The following is a 26,939-nucleotide window of genomic DNA, read 5'->3' as shown; positions in this document are numbered from 1 at the left end:
ATATGTACCTGTAAAAATTCTCAGTGATATAAGGAAAATATTACATTGCAATGTACTGAAAAAATTTTTTATGATGAACTAGTTAATAGCTTTGGTATAGAACATGAGTGGTTTTTATAATTTCACATGCTAGATAAAGTCAAAAGTGGAAAAAAGTGAAAGCTGCTTAATTCAATAAATGAAAGAAAATCCACATACATGAGATTACTGGGGTGCTGATGTGGATCTTATCACTCACACTTCTTTCCCCATGAGAAATCAGATGGAGCTCTTGCCTGATACCCAAAAATCCTCTGGTAAGTTAAAAGTATTTCATTTTGAAGTGATCATCAGATATAGGCTGCAACCTTTATGGTAGAAAACTAAAAAGCCTCAGAAGAGAAGTTTAAGAGACTAAAGTTCAAGAGCCCAGGATATGAGATGGTTGAGTCATCCATGTGAATGCTGATGTCACTCCTGTTGACTGCAGAATTTGGGGTAGACAAGATGAATTGTTTCAGGAGACCCAATTTCTATCAATGAGAGGAATTCACAGGAAAATCACTATAGGAAAGTAAATGTTCAGAGGTGAGATAGCTAGAGCTAAATGACATGAATTTCACTGAAGCAGCATATTTTAAGAGGAGCAGGGAGAATTATCATATGGAACTTAAGGAAATTCTTGTGGGTTTCCAGTTCAGTACAGTCCAGTCACTCAGTCGTGTCCAACTCTTTGTACTGCAGCCCACCCAGCTTCTGTGTCCATCACCAACTCCAAGAGCTTGCTCAAACTCATGCCCATCAAGTCAATGATGCCATCTGACCAGCTCATCCTCTGTCATCCCCTTCTCCTTCTGCCTTCAATCTTTCCCAGCATCAGGGTCTTTTTGAATGAGTCAGTTCTTCTCATCAGGTGCCCAAAATATTGGAGCTTCAGCTTCAGCTTCAGTTCTTCCAATTGAAAGGTTGTTGCTGAGCCGTGAAAGACACAGGGATTCTTGGCCTCTGGAAGAGAAGAATTCAATCTAGGGCCAGTGACAAGGCTCGATCACTCAGAGCTTTTGTGTAATCAAGTTTTATTAAAGTAAAAAAGAGAAAGAGAAAGCTTCTGACATAGACATCAGAAGGGGGCAGAAAGAGTGCTCCCTTGCTAGTCTTTAGCAGGATGTTATATAGGTACTAGCAGGCTGCTAATTAGAGAAAGGAAATGTCTCAAAACTCAGAGTGGCACCAGGCTCCTCACCCACAACATGAATTTTGAGATAATATTGGCACAAGGTGTCACCCCAGGGCCATAAGATGATTGACATGATTCTTGAAGAAAGGCAAGTTTCCAAGCAAATATATGGTTTCATTAACATAGATTAGGAGAACAATTGTATGAGTAAAACATACTGGTTTGTCAAGTCAGTTCTGAGTCTTAGGTGGAACCAACTTGAAGACAGAGTCTAGGGTAAATATGTAGTTCATTAACATAGCTTAAGAAAAACATTTCCATAAGAAAAATGCATTGGTTAGCTCAAGGTTTGAGAAAAGTTAAGTTTAGGTGGAACCAGGTGTCATCATGGGATCAGAGAATTTTAAGAGAAACCTCCTTTAAATTTTGTATGCTGCTGCTAAGTTGCTTCAGTCATGTCTGACTCTGTGCGACCCCTGAGACGGCAGCCCACTAGGCTCCCCCATCCCTGGGATTCTCCAGGCAAGAACACTGGAGTGGGTTGCCATTTCCTTCTCTAATGCATGAAGGAAAAGGGAAAGCAACTCTTCGCGACCCCATGGACTGCAGCCCATCAGGATCCTCCGTCCATGGGGTTTTCCAGGCAAGAGTACTGGAGTGGGGTGCCATCGCCCTCTCTGTTAATTTTGTATAGAGAAGGGAAAAAATCTGACACTTGTAGTTTGTTTCCTCCTGCCAGTTCAAGAGAGATAAAAAACATCTGACACTTGAAGCCTATGTCCTCAACTTGGAGACCCCTAGCCTTGGAGATCCAACCAGTCTATCCTAAATGAAATCAGTACTGTGGCATCCGGTCCCATCACTTCATGGCAAATAGACTGGGAAGCAATGGAAACAGTGACAGACTTTATTTGGGGGATCTTCAAAATAACTACAGATGGTGACTGCAGCCATGAAATTAAAAGATGTTTGCTCCTTAGAAGAAAAGCTATGACCAACCTAGACAGCATATTAAAAAGCAGAGAAATTACTTTGCCAACAAAGGTCCGTCTAGTCAAAGCTATGGTTTTTCCAATAGTCATGTATGGATGTGAGAGTTGGACTAAAAAGAAAGCTGAGGGCCAAAGAATTGATGCTTTTGAACTGTGCTGTTGAAGAAGACTCTTGAGAATCCCTTGGACAGCAAAGAGATCCAACCAGTCCATCCTAAAGGAGATCAATCCTGAGTATTCATTGGAAGGATTGATACTGAAGCTGAAACTCCAATATGTTGGCCACCTGATGCGAAGAACTGACTCACTAGAAAAGACCCTGTTGCTGGGAAAATTTGAAGGTGTGAGGAGTGGGAAAGATTAAGGCGAGAGGAGAAGGAGACGACAGAGGATGAGATGTTTGGATGGCATCACCAACTCAATGGACATGAGTTTGAGTAAGCTCCAGTAGTTGGTGATGGACAGGAAAGCCTGGCGGGCTGCAGTCCATGGGGTCGTAAAGAGTCGGACACGACTGAGCAACTGAACTGAACTGAACCTTCCTGCCTGTTATTCTCTCACAATGAGTATTTAAGACTGAGTTCCTTTAGGACTGACTAGTTTGATCTCCTTGCTGTCCAACAGACTCTCTAGAGTTTTCACCAACACCACAGTTCAAAAACATCAATTTTTCAGCCCTCAGCTTTCTTTACGGTCCAATTCTCACATCCATACATGACTATTGGAAAAACCATAGCTTTGACTAGACGGACCTTTGTTGGCAAAGTAATGTCTCTGCTTTTTAATATGCTGTCTAGCTTGGTCATGATTTTTCTTTCAAGGAGCAAATGTCTTTTAATTTCATAGATGCAGTCATCATCTGCAGTGATTTTGGAGCCCAAGAAATAAAGCCTGTCACTGTTTCTATTGTTTCTTAATCTGTTTGCCATGAAGTGATGGGATCAAATCCCATGATCTTAGTTTTTTGAATGTTGAGTTTTAAGCCAGCTTTTTCACTCTCCTCTTTCACCTTCATCACGAGACTCTTTAGTTCCTCTTCGCTTTCTGCCATAAGGGTGGTGTCATCTATATATCTGAGGTTACTGATATTTTCCCCAGCAATCTTGATTCCAGCTTGTGCTTTATCCAGCCTGACATTTCGCATGATGTACTTTGCAAAAAAGTTAAATAAGCAGGGTGACAATATACAGCCTTGACGTCCTCCTTTCCCAATCTGGAACCAGTTTGTTGTTCCATGTCCGGTTCTAAAATTGTTTCTGGACCTGCATACAGGTTTCTCAGAAGGCAGGTAAGGTGGTCTGGTATTCCCATATCTTTAAGAATTTTCCACAGTTTGTTGTAATCCACATAGTCAAAGGCTTTAGGGTAGTCAATGAAGCAGAAGTAAATGCTTTTCTGGAATTCTCTTGCTTATTCTATCATCCACTGGATATTGGCAGTTTGATCCCTCTAATCTAGCCCAGGATACTTGCAGTATGACAGGAAAATAGTACCTTATGAGTGTGTTTTTGAAGAAATGACATCCACAGGGGACAGTTTCTAGAGAAGTGTAATGATTTTATAGTTTTGTCTTCTCCCAATATCCTTAAATTTCTAAACAAAATATAAGACAAGAACTACTATATTTGAGCAAAGTATGGCTGAATCCTATCCATTCAGAAACTGTTGATAGTCCTGTGGTAGTTGAGAAATACATAGATACCACTCAAATTATGCCACATAAGTTTTTCACTTAAAAAAAATAGTATAAATACATGTGAATCACACACACACATAAAAGAAGATGTTCTTTACACAAATTAATGCTAACCTAAAATATTAAAGCCATTAATTGTTCTTCTTAGTAAGCTACAGGATAAAAGGTAAACAAATGAAACATTTTAGTTTGTAGTTGACTTGAATTCTATATTGTGTGTACATATGCTGATACAAATATCAATGTTTTCTCATATGACTCAGACAAAGATGTACAATCTGGGCTGAAGGTTTTGTACTCAGTGATGAATATTTAGATTCTCCCAGACACATATCTTTAAACAATATTCAAGTGTGAGTGGTTTATTTGGGATGCAAAGAGAACACTTGCAGGAGATGGGGTGGAGAATGCACCAAGGAAGGGAAGTCAGGCAGTAAAAGGTATAATAGTATCAAAACATTTTCCACTATGGTTTGTATTGCCCAATAAAAGTGCCTCAATATGGTCCAAAATACCAATTATAAATCTGAAAAACAGTCCTATCATAGTGCACTGTTCTGTAGACTCGTGTAATGTCAGATTGATATTCAAAAGTCCTCAAAACTAATACTGGAGCAACGGAAACTAGCTTACTGAGATGTCTTAGAGTGAAAAGTGCTGTAGAACATTATTTATTCAACATAAACTATAAATTTATCTCACGAAGTCTACAAGTAATATACTATGTGTTACAAATTCCACTTAAAAGAAGCAAGACTAATTGTAATTTTCTGGTCACAGACAAAACCAGCCAAAGTTCCATATGATACACTCCTTACAGAACTGGAGGCTGTCCAAGAAGAAATTGTTACTGCACATAACATCCTCAGGAGAGGAGTATCTCCACCAGCCAGCAACATGCTGAAAATGGTAAGATTAATTAAACAGCAACCATGATGATGCCAATGATAGTAATGGTGTTTACTGAGATTTTATTAAGTGCTATTTGGTTTCCATATACTAAAAGTCTGGTCTTCACAAATAAACCTATAATGCAGCAGCAGAAGAAACAGAGGCTCAGAGGAGGTAAGTAGCTTTCCCAAACTCACAGAGTTAGTAAGTGACAGAGCCACATCCATCGCAGGAAGTGTAATTTCATTCTTAATGGACCCTAGGACAGTGTTTCTCAAACTCTAGTATGCTTGAGTCAGCTGAAGAATTTAATGAAGCACAGGACCCTGGGCCCCACACTCTGAGGTCTGATTCAGGAGGTCTGAGATGGATACCATTCCAAGCTCCCAGATAATGCTGGTGCTGCTGGTCAGTATCATCAGTATGGCAGATGCTACAGATGCTTTAACAATGCATTTGGAGAGGCATTTCATAGCTGTATTCATTGGGCAGTAGCCCAGAGGCTAAGATGCTCTGAGAATCAAGATGCCCATGGTCTAACCTGGTGGTGCAGCTAGATGAGCAAATATTGGCAAATCTATTTCCTTGTTTCAAACACTAGTGGTAAAGAATTCTCCTGCCAATTCAGGAGACTTAAGAGGCCTGAGTTCGATCCCTGGGTTGAAAAGATGCCCTGGAGTAGGAAATGGCAACCCACTCCAATATTCTTGCCCGGAAAATACAATGGACAGAGAAGCTTGGTGGGCTACAGGCCAAAGGGTCACAAAGAGTCAGACATGACTAAAGCAACTTAGCTTATATATAAGAAAAGATAAGGCAAATGTTAAAAAAAAAAAAAAAAGGAGGAAAAGAGTAAATGGAAAAATGATCTTGAAATATATCTCTTGGTCACCTTAGAACCCAAAATAATAAAAGCCAGCAGCCAGCATACACATTTTTGCATTGTGAGTATTGTAACTGACAGCATAGTATACTTACTATAGTTTGAAAGACACTCTTCTAGAATCTTATTGCATTCAGTTCAGTTCAGTTGCTCAGTCGTGTCCAACTTTTTGCTACCCCATGAAGTGCAGCAAACCAGGCATCCCTGTCCATCACCAACTTCCGGAGTCCACCCAAACCCATGTCCATCAAGTCGGCAATGCCATCCAATCATCTCATCCTCTGTCATCCTCTTCTCCTCCTGCCCTCAATCTTTCCCAGCATCAGGATCTTTTCAAACGAGTCAGCTCTTTGCATCAGGTGGCCAAAGTATTGGAGTTTCAGCTTCAGCATCAGTCCTTCCAATGAACACCCAGGACTGATCTCCTTTAGGATGGACTGGTTGGATCTCCTTGCAGTCCAAAGGAACTCTCAAGAGTCTTCTCCAACACCACAGTTCAAAAGCATCAATTCTTTGGCACTCAGCTTTCTTTAGAGTCCAACTCTCACATCCATACATGATCATTGGATAAACCATAGCCTTGACTAGACGGACCTTTGTTGGCAAAGTAATGTCTCTGCTTTTTAATATGCTATCTAGGTAGGTCATAACTTTCCTTCCAAGGAGTAAGCGTCCTTTAATTTCATGGCTGCAATCACCATCTGCAGTGATTTTGAAGCCCAGAAAAATAAAGTCAGCCACTGTTTCCACTGTTTCCCCATCTATTTCCCATGAAGTGATGGGACTGGATGCCATGATCTTTGTTTTCTGAATGTTGAGCTTTAAGCCAACTTTTTCACTCTCCTCTTTCACTTTCATCAAGAAGCTCTTTAGTTCTTCTTCACTTTCTGCCATAAGGGTGGTGTCATCTGCATATCTGAGGTTTTTGATATTTCTCCCGGCAATCTTGATTCCAGCTTGTGCTTCATCTAGCCCAGTGTTTCTCATGATGTACTCTGCATATAAGTTAAATAAGCAGGATGACAATATACAGCCTTGACGTACTCCTTTTCCTGTTTGGAACCAGTCTGTTCTTCCATGTCCTGTTCTGACTGTTGCTTCCTGGCCTGCATATAGGTTTCTCAAGAGGCAAATCAGGTGGCTTGGTATTCATATCTCTCTCAGAATTTTCCACAGTTTATTGTGATCCACACAGTCAAAGGTTTTGGCATAGTCAGTAAAGCAGAAATAGATGTTTTTCTGGAACTCTCTTGCTTTTTTGATGATCCAGCGGCTGTTGGCAACTTGATCTCTGGTTCCTCTGCCTTTTCTAAAACCAGTTGGAACATCTGGAAGTTCACGGTTCACATATTGCTGAAGCCTTATTGCGTTACTTCATTTAATTCTCTCAATCATCTTGTGATGCAAATGATACTATCATCTCTGTTTTACAGATGGTAAACCTGAACATCAGAGAAATTAGGTATCTCATCCAAAGTCTTAAGTACTGGATAAAAACAGATTCAAATATGAATGGCCAGCTCCAGGGACCAGCTCTTAACACTTTACCTTCCTTAGGACAAACAGGGTTCTAAATCCTCAGTTTCAAGATGAGCAAATAAGTGTAGCTAGGAGGTAGTGAAGGATTTATAGAGTGAACAGAAAATATAGTCTCTGATTTCAGAGACATTATTATTGTGTATTCAAGGTAAATACAGAGGAAATATTAGAACATAGTATTAAATATATGGGCTTCCCTAGTAGCTCAGCTGGTAAAAAATCTACCTGCAATGCAGGAGACCCCAGTTCAACTCCTGGGTCAAGAAGACCCCTGGAGAAGGGATAGGCTACCCACTCCAATATTCTTGGGCTTCCCTGGTGGCTCAGACAGTAAAGAATCTGCTTGTAATGAGGGAGACCTGGGTTCAATCTGTGGGTTGGGAAGATACCCTGGTGGAGGGCATGGCAACCCACTCCAGTATTCTTGCCTGGGGAATCCCCATGTAGACTGGCAGGCTACAGTCCATGGGGTTTCAAGGGGTCTAACGCAACTGAGTGACTAAGCACAGCACAGCATTGAATATATAGAATATATAAAATTAATATATTTAAGTGTTAAGATGCAAAGGTATGAGAGATCAATAATATGATAAAGTGCACCAGTAAAACTGAGTAACATTTTAAAAGACAATATGGGAATTGAGTTTTTCCATAAATAATGCATAGGGCATGGAGAGAAAGGAACTGATAGAATTATGATTTGCTATTATTATTCATAATTTAGATGGAGTTATGTGACACTATATTTGTTTCTAATCACAGCAATACTTATTTATTGAGCATGTAGCATAAGATTTATTATATCATAGTTGTATTGCATGAATTATCCAAATTAAAAACTTAAAATTTTTGAACAAACTATTGTGTATGAATTAGGGGGCATATTTTACAGATGAAGAAACTGTGATTCAAAGAGATTTAATAATGTGTCAAAGGTAAAACTATTAATAAATAATGGGATGGATTTCTAACTTGCCTATTTTAATGGAAGCATTTACTTAAATGCTAATATTTCAGAAAAAGATGCTACATCTGAATATTATTATCAAGTTTTGATCTTGTAACTTCAAGGGTTAAAACAATGGACTGAAAGTTTGTCTTCCTCTTCCAACCAAAATATTTAAGAGAATTCAATTGTTAGCCTACACAATTGAAAATATTGCTAGCCTTGTATTTTTAGAAAGAATGAACTAGAATCTTATCATAGAAATGTTATTAAGGCCATGTGCTTGTATTTCACTTGTAGAATTGGAGTGAAGAAGCTGCACAAAATGCCAGAATGTTGTCAAAGGATTGTGAATTGGTACAAAGCAATGCACTCAAGAGGCGAATTATGAGTAGGTATACAACTCACCTTTTTGCTCAAAAGTCCTCAGGAATTGTTCAGTAACTTGGTAAGGGTAAGTTAAGTCATCTAGCATGTGTCTACACTTACCCCATAAATGGCAATGAATAGTGACTCATAGCACTATTTCATTACTGATAATTTTTGAATTTGGATATTCAAATTTTCAAATTCCTGATTCTGATCACCAAAAGAAAAGAGTCAAAGCTCTCAATATCATAGGATAGTTGAATACAATAATAACAGATGAAAAGCTGTATAGCTAGAAGGTTCCCACTCCATGTAGTTATTTTGTGCATGCATGCTAAGTCACTTCAGTCGTGTTCAACTCTGTGTGACCCTATGGACTATAGCCCACCAGGTCCTCTGTCCGTGGGATTCTCCAGGCAAGAATACTGGAGTGGGTTCCTCTCCATCCCCTCCTCCAGGCGATTTTCCCAACCCAGGGATGTAACCCGCAGCTCCTACATCTCCTGCACTGACAGGCAGATTCTTTACCACTAGCGCCACCTGGGAAGCCCATAGTTATTTCAGCTACTCACAATATTACCATGGGACTATGTTTACCTTTGGAACGAGCTATCTTTATTTAAGAAGTGAGTCATATTCAACTCTATGGAGCTGCCCATAAGAACAAGTTTAGATGCTCAAAAATAAACCCATCTCATGGCATATATATTAGGTTGATCACTGCTAGTTTCCTGAAAAGCCATTAGTGTCTCCTACATGAGCAGACATTAATAACACTTTGTATTTAAAGATTTTGGGGCATCTTTACTCAATGCTGTTAAGCTGTGAATTGGCAATATGAGTCTTCCCTGCCCCAGAGGAAGGCAGTTTACTACCAAACATCACGTTTGATTGAGAGCCCACATCACAAGTGAATGGATGGCCAAATGAGCAAATGTTTATTCCAAGGTCTTTGCATGATGAATACTTCATGTGGTTGCTTTCGAGGCATGGACTTGGTTACAACTCATAGACTGTTCTGATTGGTTTCGTCTTTCTCCATCAGCTTGGACATGGCAGAAACTAAAATGTTGGTTGATCTGATTTCCAAGCTTGCAGATCATTTCCTACCATCAGTTTTCAGCAAACCTGAGCACCACATGTTTATTCATTAATGAGAAAGAAAATTGTTAGCTAAATATAGCTGGGTTGGCCTCCTCTTGTCAAACATTGTTTGGATGACCAGTGAAACATTTCTAAAATAAAAGTGAGGAAGGTATCCTTGTAAAATGTTTCCAAGCTTCGTAAAGTATAACCTAGTCCTTTTTCCTCCTCTTAGATACTTTTTGTGGAGAAAATATGCATCTGACATCTTATCCTATCTCATGGTCAAATGTGATCAGGATCTGGTACAGTGAGTCTAAATATTTCCAGTATGGGGAATGGACATTGACAGATGATGACGTGACAACTGACCATTACACTCAGGTAAACTGTGTGCTGGCCAATATACCTGTTGATTAAGTGACTCTAAGGGTGTGTGGAAAATAGGCAAATAAGAACCATGGGAAATCATTCTACCCATTTTTTGCAAATTTACTGTCTTCAAAGATACTTCTTAACTTTTAGTGGGAAATAATACTTGGAAACCATTATCTGGGATCTGGGTATGTTCAAGGACTTCTTTAGTTTAGAAAAAACTAAAGAAGGGGTTGGAGAAGGAGACTGAACCATGATACCTTCAAGAGCTGAAGGAGATGAACACAGAGGGAAGGGCCTTATCATTGGAGCCATATTAGCTATTATAAATGTTATCTTGTATTTTGAATGTAGTAGAAGTCATTAAACAGAAGAATGATTTAACCTGATTCATACTTTTAAAATACCACTGGGCTTCAGTGTAGGTAATAAATTAATTCTACAAAAATGACTTTGAATATCTAAATCAGGTGATTTATTTTCCAACAAGATGTAAATTAACAAAACTCATCCAGAATGGATAGATTTAAATATTTAATATGCAAGAAATACAAATGATAAAACAATGTTATGCCCCAAGCAGAAGACTCAGCTGTGACACAAAATCTGTAATAAAATCTACTCACAATAAAACCTACTTAAGATTAATGTTAAAAGCTTACAAAGATAGCACATTTAAAAAACATAAACTTAATCACTTATTCTAAAGCAAAGCAGACATTTCTAAATAAAGACTAGCAAGTAGAATTCTTCTTCCATATTATTATTATTATTTACCTGGCCACGTGGCATGTGGGATCTTAATTCCCCAACAAGAGATCAAACCCATACCCTGAGCAGTGGAAGTGCAGTCTTAACCACTGCACAACCAGGGACATGCTTATAGCATTCTTATTTTAAGATCGATATCATTGGACACAAGTAGTATGTGCCAGGAATCTGAGAATAGTATAACATTAGACTTTCACTGTTCACTTTCATGCATTGGAGAAGGAAATGGCAACCCACTCCAGTGTTCTTGCCTGGAGAATCCCAGGGACGAGGGAGCCTGGTGGGCTGCCGTCTATGGGGTCGCACAGAGACGGACATGACTGAAGTGACTTAGGAGCAGCAGACCATTTATTTATAATTTATGCTATCAGAGGATAAAAATAAAATTATTACCCAGAGAGCTGAAAATATGACAATGTGAGACAACAATTCCTACTTTCCTTTTCTTTTAGGTAAAAGTAGACTAGACCCACTATTTCCATCAAAAGAACATGAGCTCTATTACTCTGAAACAGTAATTTAATATTTCTTCTTCCAAACACGTGAAAGTTTTTTTTATTCAATCCCCACCATATACCTATGATGTAGAAGCTAGTATTATTATATTTCATTTTACAAAGAATAAAATGAGATTTCGAGACATAAAACAAGCTGGTAAATACCATCCCACCAGGAAGTGGCAGAGATGGATTTTGAACCTGACTTATTTTTTTTCTCAAGGGCCCACTCACTGTTCTCCACCATGACACTTTTTTGATGATTAAGCAAGGTTGCTGCCATGCTCTAATTTTTATGCAATCACCAGTCTTCATCATGTTACTATATTTTCCATACAGATTTGATAAGAAGAAGAAGAACATAACTCAGGGTCAGTGATGGCACCCAAGTATGCATATATGTATGCACGATATCTAGACACATGGGAATCTTTCTGTTTCTTTGACCTCCTAACAAGCCATGCTCAAAGCATCCTAAAAGGATGTGTGTTTCTTTTCTTTTTTTTTTTACTTTACAATATTGTATTGGTTTTGCCATACATCCACATGCATCCACCACGGGTGTACATGTGTTCCCCATTCTGAACCCCCCTCCCACCTCCCACGCCATACCATCCCTCTGGGTCATCCCAGTGCACCAGCCCCAAGCTTCCTGTATCCTGCATCGAACCTGGACTGGTGATTTGTTTCTTATGTGATATTATACATGTTTTAATGCCATTCTCCCAAATCATGCCCCCCTCCCTCTCCCACAGAGTCCAAAAGACTGTTCTATACATCTGTGTCTCTTTTGCTGTCTCACATACAGGGTTGTCATTACCATCTTTCTAAATTCCATATATATGCATTAGTATACTGTATTGGTGTTTTTTTTCTGGCTTACTTCACTCTGTATAATAGGCTCCAGTTTCATCCACCTCATTAGAACTGATTCAAATGTATTCTTTTTAATGGCTGAGTAATACTCCATTGTGTATATGTACCACAGCTTTCTTATCCATTCATCTGCTGATGGACATCTAGGTTGCTTCCATGTCCTGGCTATTATAAACAGTGCTGTGATGAACATTGGGGTACACGTGTCTCTTTCCCTTCTGGTTTCCTCAGTGTGCATGCCCAGCAGTGGGATTGCTGGGTCATAAGGCAGTTCTATTTCCAGTTTTTTAAGGAATCTCCACACTGTTCTCCATAGTGGCTGTACTAGTTTGCATTCCTACCAACAGTGTAAGAGGGTTCCCTTTTCTCCACACCCTCTCCAGCATTTATTGCTTGTAGACTTTTGGATTGCAGCCATTCTGACTGGTGTGAAATGGTACCTCATAGTGGTTTTGATTTGCATTTCTCTGATAATGAGTGATGTTGAGCATCTTTTCATGTGTTTGTTAGCCATCTGTATGTCTTCTTTGGAGAAATGTCTATTTAGTTCTTTGGCCCATTTTTTGATTGGATCGTTTATTTTTCTGGAATTGAGCTGCAGGAGTTGCTTGTATATTTTTGAGATTAGTTCTTTGTCAGTTGCTTCATTTGCTATTATTTTATCCCATTCTGAAGGCTGTCTTTTCACCTTGCTTATAGTTTCCTTTGTTGTGCAGAAGCTTTTAAGTTTAATTAGATCCCATTTATTTTTGCTTTTATTTCCAATATTCTGGGAGGTGGGTCATAGAGGACCCTGCTGTGATGTATGTCAGAGAGTGTTTTGCCTATGTTCTCCTCTAAGAGTTTTATAGTTTCTGGTCTTATGTTTAGATCTTTAATCCATTTTGAGTTTATTTTTGTATATGGTGTTAGAAAGTGTTCTAGTTTCGTTCTTTTGCAACTGGTTGACCAGTTTTCCCAGCACCACTTGTTAAAGAGATTGTCTTTTCTCCACTGTATATTCTTGCCTCCTTTGTCAAAGATAAGGTGTCCATAGGTATGTGGGTTTATCTCTAGGCTTTCTATTTTGTTCCATTGATCTATATTTCTGTCTTTGTGCCAGTACCATACTGTCTTGATAACTGTGGCTTTGTAGTAGAGCCTAAAGTCAGGCAGGTTGATTCCTCCAGTACCATTCTTCTTTCTCAAGATTGCTTTGGCTATTCGAGGTTTTTTGTATTTCCATACAAATTGTGAAATTATTTGTTCTAGCTCTGTGAAAAATACCGTTGGTAGTTTGATAGGGATTGCCTTGAATCTATAGATTGCTTTGGGTAGTATACTCATTTTCACTATATTGATTCTTCTGATCCATGAACACAGTATATTTCTCCATCTATTAGTGTCCTCTTTGATTTCTTTCATCAGTGTTTTATAGTTTTCTATATATAGGTCTTTAGTTTATTTAGGTAGATATATTCCTAAGTATTTTATTCTTTTTGTTGCAATGGTGAATGGAATTGTTTCCTTAATTTCTCTATTTTCTCATTATTAGTGTATAGGAATGCAAGGGATTTCTGTGTGTTGATTTTATATCCTGCAACTTTACTATATTCATTGATTAGCTCTAGTAATTTTGTTTATTTTCAATCATGGATAACAATATTCATATTGTAATCATGTAACAAAACACCAAATTATTAATATAATAATCTTATCTTTACAGGTTGTTTGGGCCACTTCTTATCTTATTGGCTGTGGCATGTCATCGTGTCATAAAGGAATTCACTATCTCTACATTTGTCACTATTGTCATGAGTATGTATTATACAGCTTTAGTTTCACATAACTTTTAGAAATACATTTCCCTTACCTCATCTAGTTTCTCAAAATTCATTTGTTTTAAATTATTTTAACTGATTTTCAAGAGTGAGGAAAATTTTATTTGCATTTTTCAAAAAGGAATTTTATTAGACCACTTTTTCCTTTGTTCTTTTTTAAGGGGAAATGATCCTGACAAGAAGAATGTACCTTATAATAAGGGAAGTCCATGTGGAGACTGTCCAAATAACTGTGAAGATAAACTATGTAGTAAGTTTTACATCTCAGTGTGCTTAATATTGATCATTGATCTAGGAGCCATGGGTCATTAAAATCAAATGTTTAATAATATTACAATTTTCTATAATATTACTCTTTTCTCAATCATCCCAAAGGAATAATTAACATTATCTGATTTCCCTTCCCCCACTCCCAAAGTGACCCAGAAGACCAATGATTAAATCTATTGGATTGGAAATTAGAACATCCATGTCTAAACTCAACTTTCCACCTTAAAACTTAAAGTTCTCACCCTATAATAAGGGCATCTTGGATAAGATGTTAATATAATTTTTTTTCTGCTCTTTATATAAAAAGTTTCTTGGCTCTGTTATTGCAGCCCTGAAGTTAGACATCTTGCTTTCAGGTTACCAGGGTTCTCAGGTTGCTCTTTGGCCATAACCCCTCTACCTGCCTGTCCACTTATCAGAACAGGTAGTAATTTTTTACTGAGTGATCCTTATACTTTTAAGTTTCCATGGACACATTGGAAGACATGAGCTGATGATCATACTATTTACCGTACATCTTTTTATTTCTTAAGCAAATCTTACCTAAAATGTAATATTAACTAAATGGGTTCCAATTCCATGTTCATTTCCTTAGGTAACAAAAGTGTCTTTTTTTGAAGTTTTCTTCAGGCATAATTTACTAGTCCATGGGGATATGTTTGTAACTTAACTTTCAGAAAGTTTATGGAGAAATAATAAACCTCCCCCCTCCACCACCAAAAAATATCCTTTATCTGCAGATTTGGAAGACTAAAAGGTTTATTTTCCTTCACCTGACCACTCCATTCCATTTGCTTTTAAAGCAAGGAAAAATGCAATCTCTTTTCCTTTATCAATTTCTCTGTCATTCTTCTCCTTCTTTTCCTTCTTCTTCTTCCTGTCACTTTAGTAACTCATTTCTGAAAACAAATGTAGCTGAAGAAAGATAAAATATCTACTAATTATCTTTGCTACAGGGTAATGGAGTAGTTTTGTTTTGTTTTTATCCAAGAGACAAAATCAATGTCTAGAATGGAATGAAAAATGCCACAGAAGTAAAATGAGAGTAGAAAGAAAAAAAGTATTACTTAATAATATTGACTCTATAACACAGAATATACATCTCTTAAGCCTTTTACTCACCTACAAATGCATAAGAAGATGAGAGATGAGCTTTTGAGTCGATATGGTGTAACCTTGCTCTTTCCTTTCAGTGAACCCCTGCATCTACTACGATGAATACAATAACTGTAATACACAAACTCAACGTCTTGGCTGCAACCACCTGTCAGTTCAAAGACTCTGCAAAGCTAGTTGTATGTGTCAAACTGAGATAAAATAGCCTTTTTTATTTGCAACTGTAATGTGCTGTTGGATCATCCTTCCTTTGCTCCAGCAGCTTCTGATGCATTTCAACTGGTTTTAATTACACCTGAGATACTAATTTTCACTAATCATATATAAGTGTAGTCACGCAGTTGTGTCTGACTCTCTGCAATCCCATGGATCATATATGGGCATCAGTATATTTACAACAATGCCCTTCACTCCTGTTCTGATACATTGTGAAGCAACATTGTTTTAAACTTTCTTAAAACTTGAGTGAAATATGATTGATGAAATGTGATAGAACCATGAAATATGGAATGAAATATGATTAAAATATGAAGAGTTCAACACCTGCCTCATATTTAAATCATGTGATGTCTAGTTCTCAGGTTGACATGATTCAATGGATTGGATAACTGATTCACTAAACTGTGCTAAAGGAGGGTCTTTCCCTGTTTAACTTCTTCTCCTGCTTTCCCAGGTCTCCAATTTCCCTGGTATTTGTCTTCCCTGCACAATTAACATACACTAATAATTCATCTCTTCTTAACTTCATGTCTACCTTAAATCAACCATTAAAATAATCCACAAAGCAAACAAAGAATCCAGTCTCATTACTTGAAAGGTAAATGTTGGTTAATGGGAAGTGATTTAAGGTCTCACTGTTTCTCTGCCATATCTATACACATTTGTAGAGCAGGGCAAGAAAACTGTGTGAGTGCTTAGTTTAACAAAATAAATATTCAGCATGGATTACATGCAAGGGGTAATCCATACATAGAGGATATTCCCTCCTTTATTTCCAACTGAACTGGAATATTAAAGAAACCTAGTGAAGCATATGGCTACACAGAGAGCACAATACCTGGTATTTTGTTTCATTTCAGGTATTTTTTGGTAAATGTGCTCTTTCTTTCTGAAAGCTTATATAAAAGAAAATTCTCTAGGTTTTTATCATTTGTCATACCAAATAAAAGAAAGAAGCAGTAGAAATGGTTTTACTTCAAGGCTGAAAAATTTTTTGTTACCCCAAACGAGCTTCATACTGCGAAATATCTCCAAGTAGGTGTGACACAAGCATATAGTGTGCTGAACTGAAGCAAATACACTGCCAGATATTTCTCCAGCAATGGTGAGTTTATTCAGATTAAGCTGAGAATTGCAATTTGGAGTGGGCAGCTACGGGGAGCCACATGCAAGTCCCCACTTGGCAAGGAAGAAAGATGCCTTTACAGGGAGGAAAGGAACTACAGAGGACCACAGTAAACAGAGTTCATGGCTCTTTATTGGAAAGTCTTTGAAGGAAGGAAGAGGGAGCTTTCTTTTTCTTGATGGGCTCTGCTACCGCTGTAGGGCATGAAAGCCCCCCTCGTCATGTCTCCTGATTCTACTTCACTGAGGTTTCTGTTTATGAATCTTTCACAAGATCAACTTTTTGACTACTTCCCAACATCACTCCAATGACCCCAGCTTATCAGGAGTGTTTGTGGACACAGCAGCACTCTTTCCTGTAGACTTGAAATTTCATGGTATACCCAAGGTCTATGTCAGGGGGAGTGTCAAGACTGGACTCAGGAACTCAAATACATTGTTCTGTTAAAAACAAATGTATGTGAAGATAGCCCACACTGTGTTTATGGAATGTGTATCGCTTTAAATATACTTGCTTTCACTTAAAAAAAGAAAACAAGCAGATGTGTGTGTGTGTGCACGCGCACATATGCTCATGGATGTCCAGAAACCCTGAAAAGCAAAGGTAGGAAAGAGCATCCTTGATGGCAAAAACCTAGTTAGGTTGTTGGGTTTGTAGTGCAGAGCAAATGGGCACAAAAATGGATTCAGGTCACAAGGAAACTGAAAGTCTTGGCTTAATGCAACAGGCAAATGTAACTCATCTTGATTCTCAATTAAAAGACCTCTATATAAAAACTCATTTCTATGCAGATGTATACGGAGGCATGTGTTTAAAATGCTTCAAGATGTGCAGATAGACAAGTGCTTATTTTGGAAGTCATTGTTCTAAGCATTTGTCAGCCTGGTCATAACAGCAAGATTTCTTCATGGCATTAGTATTCTCTTTGCCAGAAAATCTTATACCCTGTTTGGATATTTTCTGTCAATTCAACTCATGCAGGCACATATAGTTTGATAGAAATATGTATTTTCTAAAGTACACATACTGGGGAAAAAAGAAATATATCTTGTGGTGTGTAATAATTAAAAGCTGTAGAACCATGTTTTTGTCTCTGCACCAGGCTGTATTTATCCCAGTTTAGAAAGTTCATTCACATAAAGACTAATTCCAGGAAATGACCACAAGATGGCAGCATATACATATGATCACTAAACATTTGAAGCCAAGGAAAAACAACTGTTACGCTATTTTTAAATTATTCTTTAAAAGGTAGCTCAATGATTTTCATAAAAAGATTATGATGAGAACAAAATAAAATGGCCTCCACACTTTGTGGGCAATAGGTCACTCTTTTAAGTGGATGTACCAAAAAAAGGATAACTCTAATAGTGTTAGATTATTCATCCCACACCTATTGATAAAGAGGTTCTTCCTTTCATCTTACTTGTAGATTAGCTGTTGCTGACATCGACCTGATAACATATCTGCATCTCAGTTTCCTCATTTGCAAATGGGGATAATAATAGCACCTCCCTTGTAGAGCTGCTGTGAGGATAAAGTATGGGAAAATATATACAGAATTCCTAACAGATCCTGACATGTTGTGCTAGCTATTAACTTTTATTATTTTTATCATTCACAATTTTTATTCAAGATGGATTTAGAAAAGGCAGAGGAGCCAGAGATCAAATTGCCAACATCCATTGTATCATCAAGAAAGCAAGAGAGTTCCAGAAAAACATCTACATTTACTTTATTGACTACGCCAAAGCCTTTGACTGTGTGGATCACAGCAAACTGTGGAAAATTCTTCAAGAGGTGGGAATACCAGACCACCTGACCTGTCTCCTGAGAAACCTGTATGCAGGTCAAGAAGCAACAATTAGAACCGGACATGAAACAACAAACAAGTTGCAAACCTGGAAAGGAGTACGTCAAGGCCGTATATTGTCACCCTGCATATTTAACTTACATTCAGAGTACATCCTACAAAATGCCAGGCTGGATGAAGCACAAGCTGGAATCAAGATTGCCAGGAGAAATATCAATAACCTTAGATACGCAGATGACACCACCCTTATGGCAGAAAGCGAAGAGGAACTAAAGAGCCTCTTGATGAAAGTGAAAGAGGAGAGTGAAAAAGTTGGCTTAAAACTCAATATTCAGAAAACTAAGATCAAGGCCTCTGGTCCCAGCACTTCATGGCATATAGATGGGGAAACAATGGAAATAGTGACAGACTTTGATTTTGGGCTCCAAGATCACTGCAGATGGTGACTGCAGCCATGAAATTACAAGATGCTTGCCCCTTGGAAGAAAAGCTATGACCAACCTAGACAGCGTATTAAAAAGCAAAGACATTTCTTTGCCAACAAAAGTTTGTCTAGTCAAAGCTATGGTTTTTCCAGTAGTCATGCATGGATGTGAGAGTTGGACCATAAAGAAAGCTGAGGGCCAAAGAATTGATGCTTTTGAACTGTGGAGTTGGAGAAGACTCTTGAGAGTCCCTTGGACTGCAAGGAGATCAAACCAGTTAATCCTAAAGGAAATCAGTCCTTTAGGATTATTGGAATAATTGAATATTCATTGGACGGACTGATGCTAAAGCTGAAGCTCCACTATTTCAGCCACCTGATGCAAATAACTGACTCACTGGAAAATACTCTGATGCTGGGCAACATTGAAGGCAGGAGGAGAAGTGGACAACAGAGGATGAGATGGTTGGATAGCATCACCGACTCGACGGACATCAGTTTGAGTGAACTCCAGGAGCTGGTGATGGAGAGGAAGTCCTGGCTGTCCATGGGGTCGCAGAGTCGGACATGACTGAGTGACTGAACTGAACTGAACTGGGGTCTCTCATGGAAATGAAAAGAATACACAGCCATTACTAAGATGAGGTGGTTTCTTTCTATTCTATTTGCTGAGTATTTATATCACAAAAGAGTATTGAATATGTGGTTATCAGCTCTTCTACAACTGGCTCTATAAAAAGAAAAACCACATTGAGACAGGTAAGAGGGGAAGAGACAGAATCTACTTAGGACCCCCACTCCCACAAGCAGGAGGGGACATCACAAGGGTAGAGGTCCTCCCCGAGGAGGAAGGGTGTGCACCCCACACTAGGCACCCCTGCAGTGGGAAGGTGAGCCCCCATAACACAGTCTTTGAAAGCCAACAGGGCTTATGTCCAGAAGGGCCTGAGGGCTATAGACAACTGAGCCTCTGCTCAAACTCACTCTTTGCAAGTCCCTGCACAGAGGCAGCAGTTTGAAAAGCACCTCCACCAGACATGAAGGAAATTCATTGATTCATTTTACAGAAAGTGCCAAGGAGTGTGGGTCTGTTGGAGCTATCTCCAGGGATCAAAGAGCTGGCAGGCACCATTTATCTTTCATTCTCCTTCAACCTAACTGGTCGGGCTCTGGGCGTACCTTTCTGACATTTGCCGTCTACCAGGCTACGGTCACCTGCCTTGCCCGGTGTTCCCCTGCACATGTGCCCCTCTCAACCCACCCTCCCTGGCCAGCCCTCTTCCACAGCAGCTTTCACCCTGCCACACCCAGTGGGCAACCTTGGCTGGGACTGGTTTTCCACACTCAGGGGATGGCCTCAGACTGAACCTCCTCCTCAAAGCAGCTCCTACCCCAGAGGGGTCTAGCCCAGCCCACCACAGCACCACCCCCAGCAGTTTGTCGCTGGACCTGGCCACAAGACCTGCAGAGCTCAGGCCTGGCCTCAGAATCAGCCTTGCCGGGGGCTCACCCTGCCTACCAACACATTTGCAGCAGACACAACCAGGCCTAGGAGATGCGACACGCCGGGACAGGCTGGGACCTGGGACGCTTTGCTGTGATGACTGCACCTAGGCACACGTCTCCTTGAGCAACAAAATACAAAGAAACTGTGAGAGACTCAAAATAACTTTGTGCATGGACTGTTGGGGAAAATTACAGATAACATGATACAAAAAGAACAAAAAAACCAGCTTCCCCTTCTGAAGAGCCTGGAGCAAAAACAGGGTGTCAGGAGCCAAAGCAGGGTACTGCACATGCCCTCTGCACAGAATACCACCAAAGGGTTGGGCAAGCAGCCTAAGTTGCTCCTCCAGCCTGACCCCTGGACACACCCCTACCTTCACCCCCTATAAGGAATGAAGTTGCCCCACCTCATGGAGCAAGCATGGGAACCTGTTGTCTGTTCTCACGCCTCTGCTGCAACAGGGGCCCCAGTAAAGCCATGCCTGAATTTCTTGGGCTTCCCTGGTGGTTCAGAAGGTAAAGAATCTGCCTGCAATGCAAGAGGCCTGAGTTCGATCCCTGGGTTGGGAAGATCCCCTGGAGGAGGGCGTGGAAACCCACTGCAGTATTCTTGCCTGGGGAATTCCATGGAGAGAGGAGCCTGGTGGGCAACAACAGTCCATGGGATCACAAAGAGTCAGATACAACTGAGCAACTAACACTTTCACTTTCTTGAATTTCTTATCTGGGCACTTATCAATTTCTACTGGTTGGGGAAAGGCCAAGAACTCTGATCTGTATCATTACTGATATGACTCACTGCAGGCTCAGATGATGGTTAGCATTTTTTAGCAATAAAATGTTTTTTATTAAGGTATGTACATTTTTATGTATCTCGGTGGTAAAAAAATCTGCCTACTAGTACAGGAGATACAAGAGACACAGGAGATGCCAGTTTGATCCCTGGATCAGGAAGATCCCCTACTGTAGTAAATGGTAACCCACGCCAGTATTCTTGCTGGGGAAATCCCATGGACAGAGGAATTTGGTGGGCTAGAGTCACTAAGAGTCAGACATGATTGAACACGCATGCACAAGTACATTGTTTAGACAGAAAGCTAATACTACACACTTAATAAGCTACAGCACTATGTAACCATAGCTATTCTATGCACTGAGAAAACAAAAAAATTCCTATGACTCACTATATTGCCATATATGCTTTATTGCAGTGGTCTGGAACCAAACCTGCAGTATCTCCAAGGTATGCCTGTACTAAAGTCTGATCCTCAGGGACCAGTCGATGCTATTTCAGGAGAAACAGAGATCAAGAGGACATAAGTAACTTTTCCCCACTTCATACAGTTAGCAAATAACAGAGCAATAATTCCAACAGACAGTCTAATTTCATTAGACAGTGCTTCTCAAATTTGAATGTATTAAGAATCAACTGAAGAACTTGGTAAAGCACACATCCCTGACCTCCATTCTCTGGGATCCTCATTTGAGAGATCTAGGGTGAACACCGGAGAAGGCAATGGCACCCCACTCCAGTACTCTTGCCTGGAAAATCCCATGGACGGAGGAGCCTGGTGGGCTGCAGACCATGGGGTTGTGAAGAGTCGGACACGACTGAGCGACTTCACTTTCACTTTTCACTTTCATGCATTGGAGAAGGAAATGGCAACCCACTCCAGTGTTCTTGCCTGGAGAATCCCAGGGACGGGGGAGCCTGGTAGGCTGCCGTCTGTGGGGTCGCACAGAGCTGGACACGACTGAAGCGGCTTAGCAGCAGCAGCAGCAGCAGCAGGGTGAACACAACGCCACACTCCCAGCGAATGTGAGGCTAGTCAGTATCCCCCGTATATCAAACTTTGTTTAACAAGTTATTTTTGGTTAACAAGATTCATTTCATGGCTATCTTCATTGGGCAGTAGCCCAGAGACTAAGATGCTGTGAGAATTAAGACATCCAGATTCTAAGACAGTTGGTGCAACCAGATAAGTAAATGTTGGCAAGTCTATTTCCCAGTTCCCTTGCATCCCATAAAGAAAGAGAGAACTTGTCTTTTCCACTATAAACCTCGTGTGTGAGCCAACTAGGTGCTATGAAACCAAGGTGCAAAGGTATGTTGTTCAGTTGCTAAGTCACGTCTGGCTCTTTGTGATCCCATGAACTGCAGCACACCAGGCTTCCTTGTCCTTCACCATCTCTCAGAGTTTGCTCAAACTCATTGTGTTGGTGATACCATCTCATCTTCTGTCGTGCCCTTCTCCTCCTGCCTTCAATCTTTCCCAGCATCAGGGTCTTTTCCAATGAGTTGGCTCTTGGCATCAGGTATGAGAGATCAAAAAAATGATAAAATTAAAACATTCTTAAAACTACATAACATGTCAAAAGGAATATAGGGGATGAGCTGTCCCATAAAAATGCATAGGGCATATATGAGATGGAATTGATAAAATTAGCAGCAACATATTAAAGGAACAGGAATGGGGATGAAGAGAAAAACACAAACACCCCCTCCTAAAATAAAAAAAAAGAAAGAAGAATCAGTTTATAGGATTAGAACCTGATTAAACAGAATCATTTGTTCAAGCCAGAATTCACATCTTTGGAGCAAATACAGTGAACACGCTCTTGTGATTTTAATCAGAGATGTACCACACAAAACAGGAATATCTTTTCAATATTAATCAGAGGTAATGTCCTGGAGAGCTCCCTCAAAGAGGTCTGAACTACAAACTGTATATATCAAGTTGCAAGTAGGTAGGCAGAGTGTGGAATGGAGATTCCTTGGCAGGACACTTACTGGGGGAAAATCTCCAGATTTACACATCCCTGTGGACACAGGGAGAGAAACAGGATTGTACACCTGGAGAAGCTGGGTTGGAAGGCAGTCACAAGAGAGTCTTCGGCTAATCCCACGGTAAATATAAAACTAGGATGGCCCTTCAGAGTTGCCCCAATGTGGAGAGAGGTGCCTGGTAGTTACCATTCCCACAGCTATCAGTTCTTATGTGTGGGCTGTTCATGGGCGAAGTTAATTCTTAGAGAGGGCACAAGGTAGGGCTGTCTGTGGGTGACTCCCAGCGACTGGGGAAGTATGTCCTGCATTGTAGAAAGGAACCTGGGTAGCTCAACACAGCATCCACTCAAGCAGTCATCTGCGAGTTAGGCAGTTAAGTTCCAGTCCTATTCATCTGGTAACCTGCTCACAATAGGCAAGATTTCTCTCCTAATGATTATAATGATATTCCCATAGCTGAGCGATCCTATACCCTAAATGCAGCGTGTACTGTGATATCTATTCATTCAGTCAGATGAAGCCAGGACAAAATCAGGTATTTTCATATATGATTAGATTAAAACCTGCAAACCACATTCTTACTCTGGGGCCAGGCTAATGAGTTACTTCATTACATAGCTCAGTAAATTCCATAACATGATGGGTAATTCTAGGAAATAACCAAAAGATGGCAGTGTATACACATGACTGATTGTTAAATTTCTTTGGGTGCCAGGGAAAACCGAAAATCTAAGCTAATTTGTCTCCCAAACATTGTTCTAAAGATGAGCTAAATAATTTACACAAAATTCTAAAAAGAAAAATCCACTTTTTGTTGGTGATGTAATTGCACATAGATACAGTGAATGTAAGGAACCAAATGAATTAGCAGGTTACCAAATGAATAGGACTGGAACTTAACTTCCTAACTCACAGATGATTGCTTGAGTGGATGCTGTGATGTGCTACCCAGGTTCTTTAAGTGGATGTACACAATAAGAAAACAAGTGTTAGGGAGATAAAATACCCCACACCTGCTGATAAAGAGGTTCTCCATCTTGTACAATAGCTGTTCCTGACATCTGCATGATAACATATCTGAGATTCAGTTTCCTCTTTTGAAATGAGGATAATAGCACCCCCCTTGTAGAGTTGCTACAAAGAAAAAATAAGGGAAATGTTTATATACAGATCCTGGTATTGTATTCACTATTAATGTTTACTTTTCACATGTCAATGGACATACTAACACTATACTTGCTTCTCATCCAAGTTGTCATTTATTAATTGTGTGTGTAGTATCACATTTAGCATTTCACAATTGTATTGCATGGGGTATCTTATTAAATCTTTGGAGCAAGCTTTGAGTATGAACAAATGGGTCACATTTACAGATGTAGAAGCTGAAATACAAAGAAATAAAAAATCATGCCGAAGGTAAAACTGCTTATAAATGATTAGAATGAATTCCTAATCCTGGTTGCATTTACGAGAAGGCATATTGCCAGGGACAGGGAAGAAACAATTAAAGCAGGAAACAATACCTCTGACTTTTAACTTCATCTTCTCTCCACAATCCCTCGTGACACACTGTGTTCACCTCAGGCTTCTGAATTACTCACATTCATATTCTCCTGACGTGAGGCAGAAATTAACATGGCCTGGATTGCTGAAGACTTACATTGCTTGACATGGAGAAGCAGCTCTATGACATTAGTTGGCCACTGCAGATGTTTAAACGTATTAAAGCCAAGGGATGTATACACGTTTCTGTGTTCTTCTAAGTTGTATTCATCTTCTTGGTGTGGAGAGTTCAGATAAGAGTTCGAGTATTTTTGAGAGAAGAGACAGACATTGTGAAGATGAAGGCGGGGACAGCTGTTGGGTGGACTCCCCAGATTTGACTGCTACATACCGTGAACTACTCTGAACTGGCAGCCATGGCCACTCCATTGAGAACCTGAGATGCAAGAGGGGACTGGGGTTGAAAAGGAGGGAGGAGACTGAAACTGCACAACTGTAGACCAGGGAGACAGTGTGGGACTCAGATCTATAAACTAGCAATGCAGGTCTTCTCATCCCAGGGAAAGGCAGACCACCCTGGAATACCATGCTCACTCAGGAGCCCACATCATGAGTGGATGGCTAAGTGAATAAATGTTTCTATCAAGGGCATGCATGATGAACACCTCTGAGTGGCTGGTTTCAAGGCACCAGCCTTGTTACAACTCATCAGTTCAGTTCAGTTCAGTTCAGTCACTCAGTCGTGTCTGACTCTTTGCGACGCCATGGACTGCCGCACACCAGGCTTCCCTGTCCATCACCAACTCCCGGAGTTTACCCACACTCATGTCCATTGAGTCGGTGATGCCATCCAACCATCTGATCCTCTGTCATCCCCTTCTCCTCCTGCCTTCAATCTTTCCCAGCATCAGGGTCTTTTCAAATGAGTCAGTTCTTGGCATCAGGTGGCCGAAGTATTGGAGTTTCAGCTTCAACATCAGTCCTTCCAATGAACACTCGGGACTGATCTCCTTTAGGGTGGACTGGTTGGATCTCCTTGCAGTCCAAGGGACCCTCAAGAGTCTTCTCCAACACCACAGTTCAAAAGCATCAATTCTTTGGTGCTCAGCTTTCTTCACAGTCCAACTATCACATCCATACATGACTACTGGAAAAACCATAGCCTTGACTAGACGGACGTTTGTTCACAAAGTAGTGTCTCTGCTTTTGACTATGCTGTCTAGGTTGGTCATAACTTTCCTTACAAGGAATAAGCGTCTTTTAATTTCTTGGCTGCAGTCACCATCTGCAGTGATTTTGGAGCCCAAAAAATAAAGTCCGCCACAGTTTCCACTGTTTCCCCATCTACTTGCCATTAAGTGATGGGACTGAAATGCCATAATCTTTGTTTTCTGAATGTTGAGCTTTAAGCCAACTTTTTCACTCTCCTCTTTGACTTTCATCAAGAGGCTCTTTAGTTCTTCTTCACTTTTTACAACTCATAAGCCTCTCTGGTTTGCTTTCAACCTTTTCCATCCAGCTCAGCCTGCAATTGGCACAGACTAAAATGACTGATCTGATTGCAAAGTTTGCATGCCAACTCCTCACCAAACATGAGTTCCACAAATTCATTCATGACAGGAGAGAATATTGCCGGGACAGATACAACTGAGTTGGCCTCCTCTTATAGGATGTCATTTACAAGATCAGTGATGTATTTTTTAAATAAAAACAAGAAAATATTCTTGAATAATATGCCCAATTTTTGTAGAATTAGCCCTATTTCCTCTTTTCAGAGTATTTTTGGAAGTCATTAGAAATGGACAGATCGAATTTCATGGTCAAATGCAATTGAAGGCTGTTGCTATGAATCTATTTTTTGAAGGAGGAACGGACATCGCCAGATGAGAACATAGTCACTAACTATTATAAACAGGCAAACTGTGTGCTGGAAAATGTGCACATTGCTTCAGTGGCTATAAGCATATGTGACAAAAAGGTGGGAACAACTGAAATCATTCTACCATCTTATTGCAAATTACACTTCCTGAATTACTTATAACTAAAATGACTTATAATTTGGAATCCATTGAAATATGGTTCCCTCAATATATGACTTCGGACTTCCCTGGGGGCTCAGTGGTAAAGAATCCACCTGCCAATGCAGAAGATGCAGGTTCGATCCCTGGGTTGGGAATATTCTCTGGAGAGGGAATATTCTCTGGAGAAGGAAATGGCAACCCATTCTAGTATTCTTGGCTGGGAAATCCCCTGGACAGAGGAGCCTGGCGGGCTACAGTT

At 39.9% G+C, this 26,939-nt stretch overlaps 1 protein-coding gene across 1 annotated transcript in view; it reads left to right on the top strand.

Annotated features, from left to right (window-relative positions):
* Positions 1–16,067, top strand: part of CRISP1 (cysteine rich secretory protein 1) — a 28,583-nt gene extending 12,516 nt beyond the window's left edge. Inside the window, exons 3-8 of the mRNA XM_086370748.1 lie at positions 4,625–4,753; positions 8,404–8,494; positions 9,791–9,939; positions 13,780–13,871; positions 14,056–14,144; positions 15,358–16,067. Of these exons, the coding sequence (XP_086226874.1) occupies positions 4,625–4,753; positions 8,404–8,494; positions 9,791–9,939; positions 13,780–13,871; positions 14,056–14,144; positions 15,358–15,485 (678 nt within the window). The 3' untranslated portion in view covers positions 15,486–16,067. The remainder of the gene's footprint in view (positions 1–4,624; positions 4,754–8,403; positions 8,495–9,790; positions 9,940–13,779; positions 13,872–14,055; positions 14,145–15,357) is intronic.
* Positions 16,068–26,939: the final 10,872 nt, after the last annotated feature.

Source organism: Bos grunniens, chromosome 23 (genome assembly GCF_055505025.1).
Source record: "Bos grunniens cultivar Pamir isolate PY7600 chromosome 23, Bosgru_T2T1.0, whole genome shotgun sequence".
Classification (NCBI taxonomy): domain Eukaryota; kingdom Metazoa; phylum Chordata; class Mammalia; order Artiodactyla; family Bovidae; genus Bos; species Bos grunniens.
The sequence above is the reverse complement of the archived record's forward strand: the minus strand, read 5'-3'. Positions and strand labels throughout refer to the sequence as shown.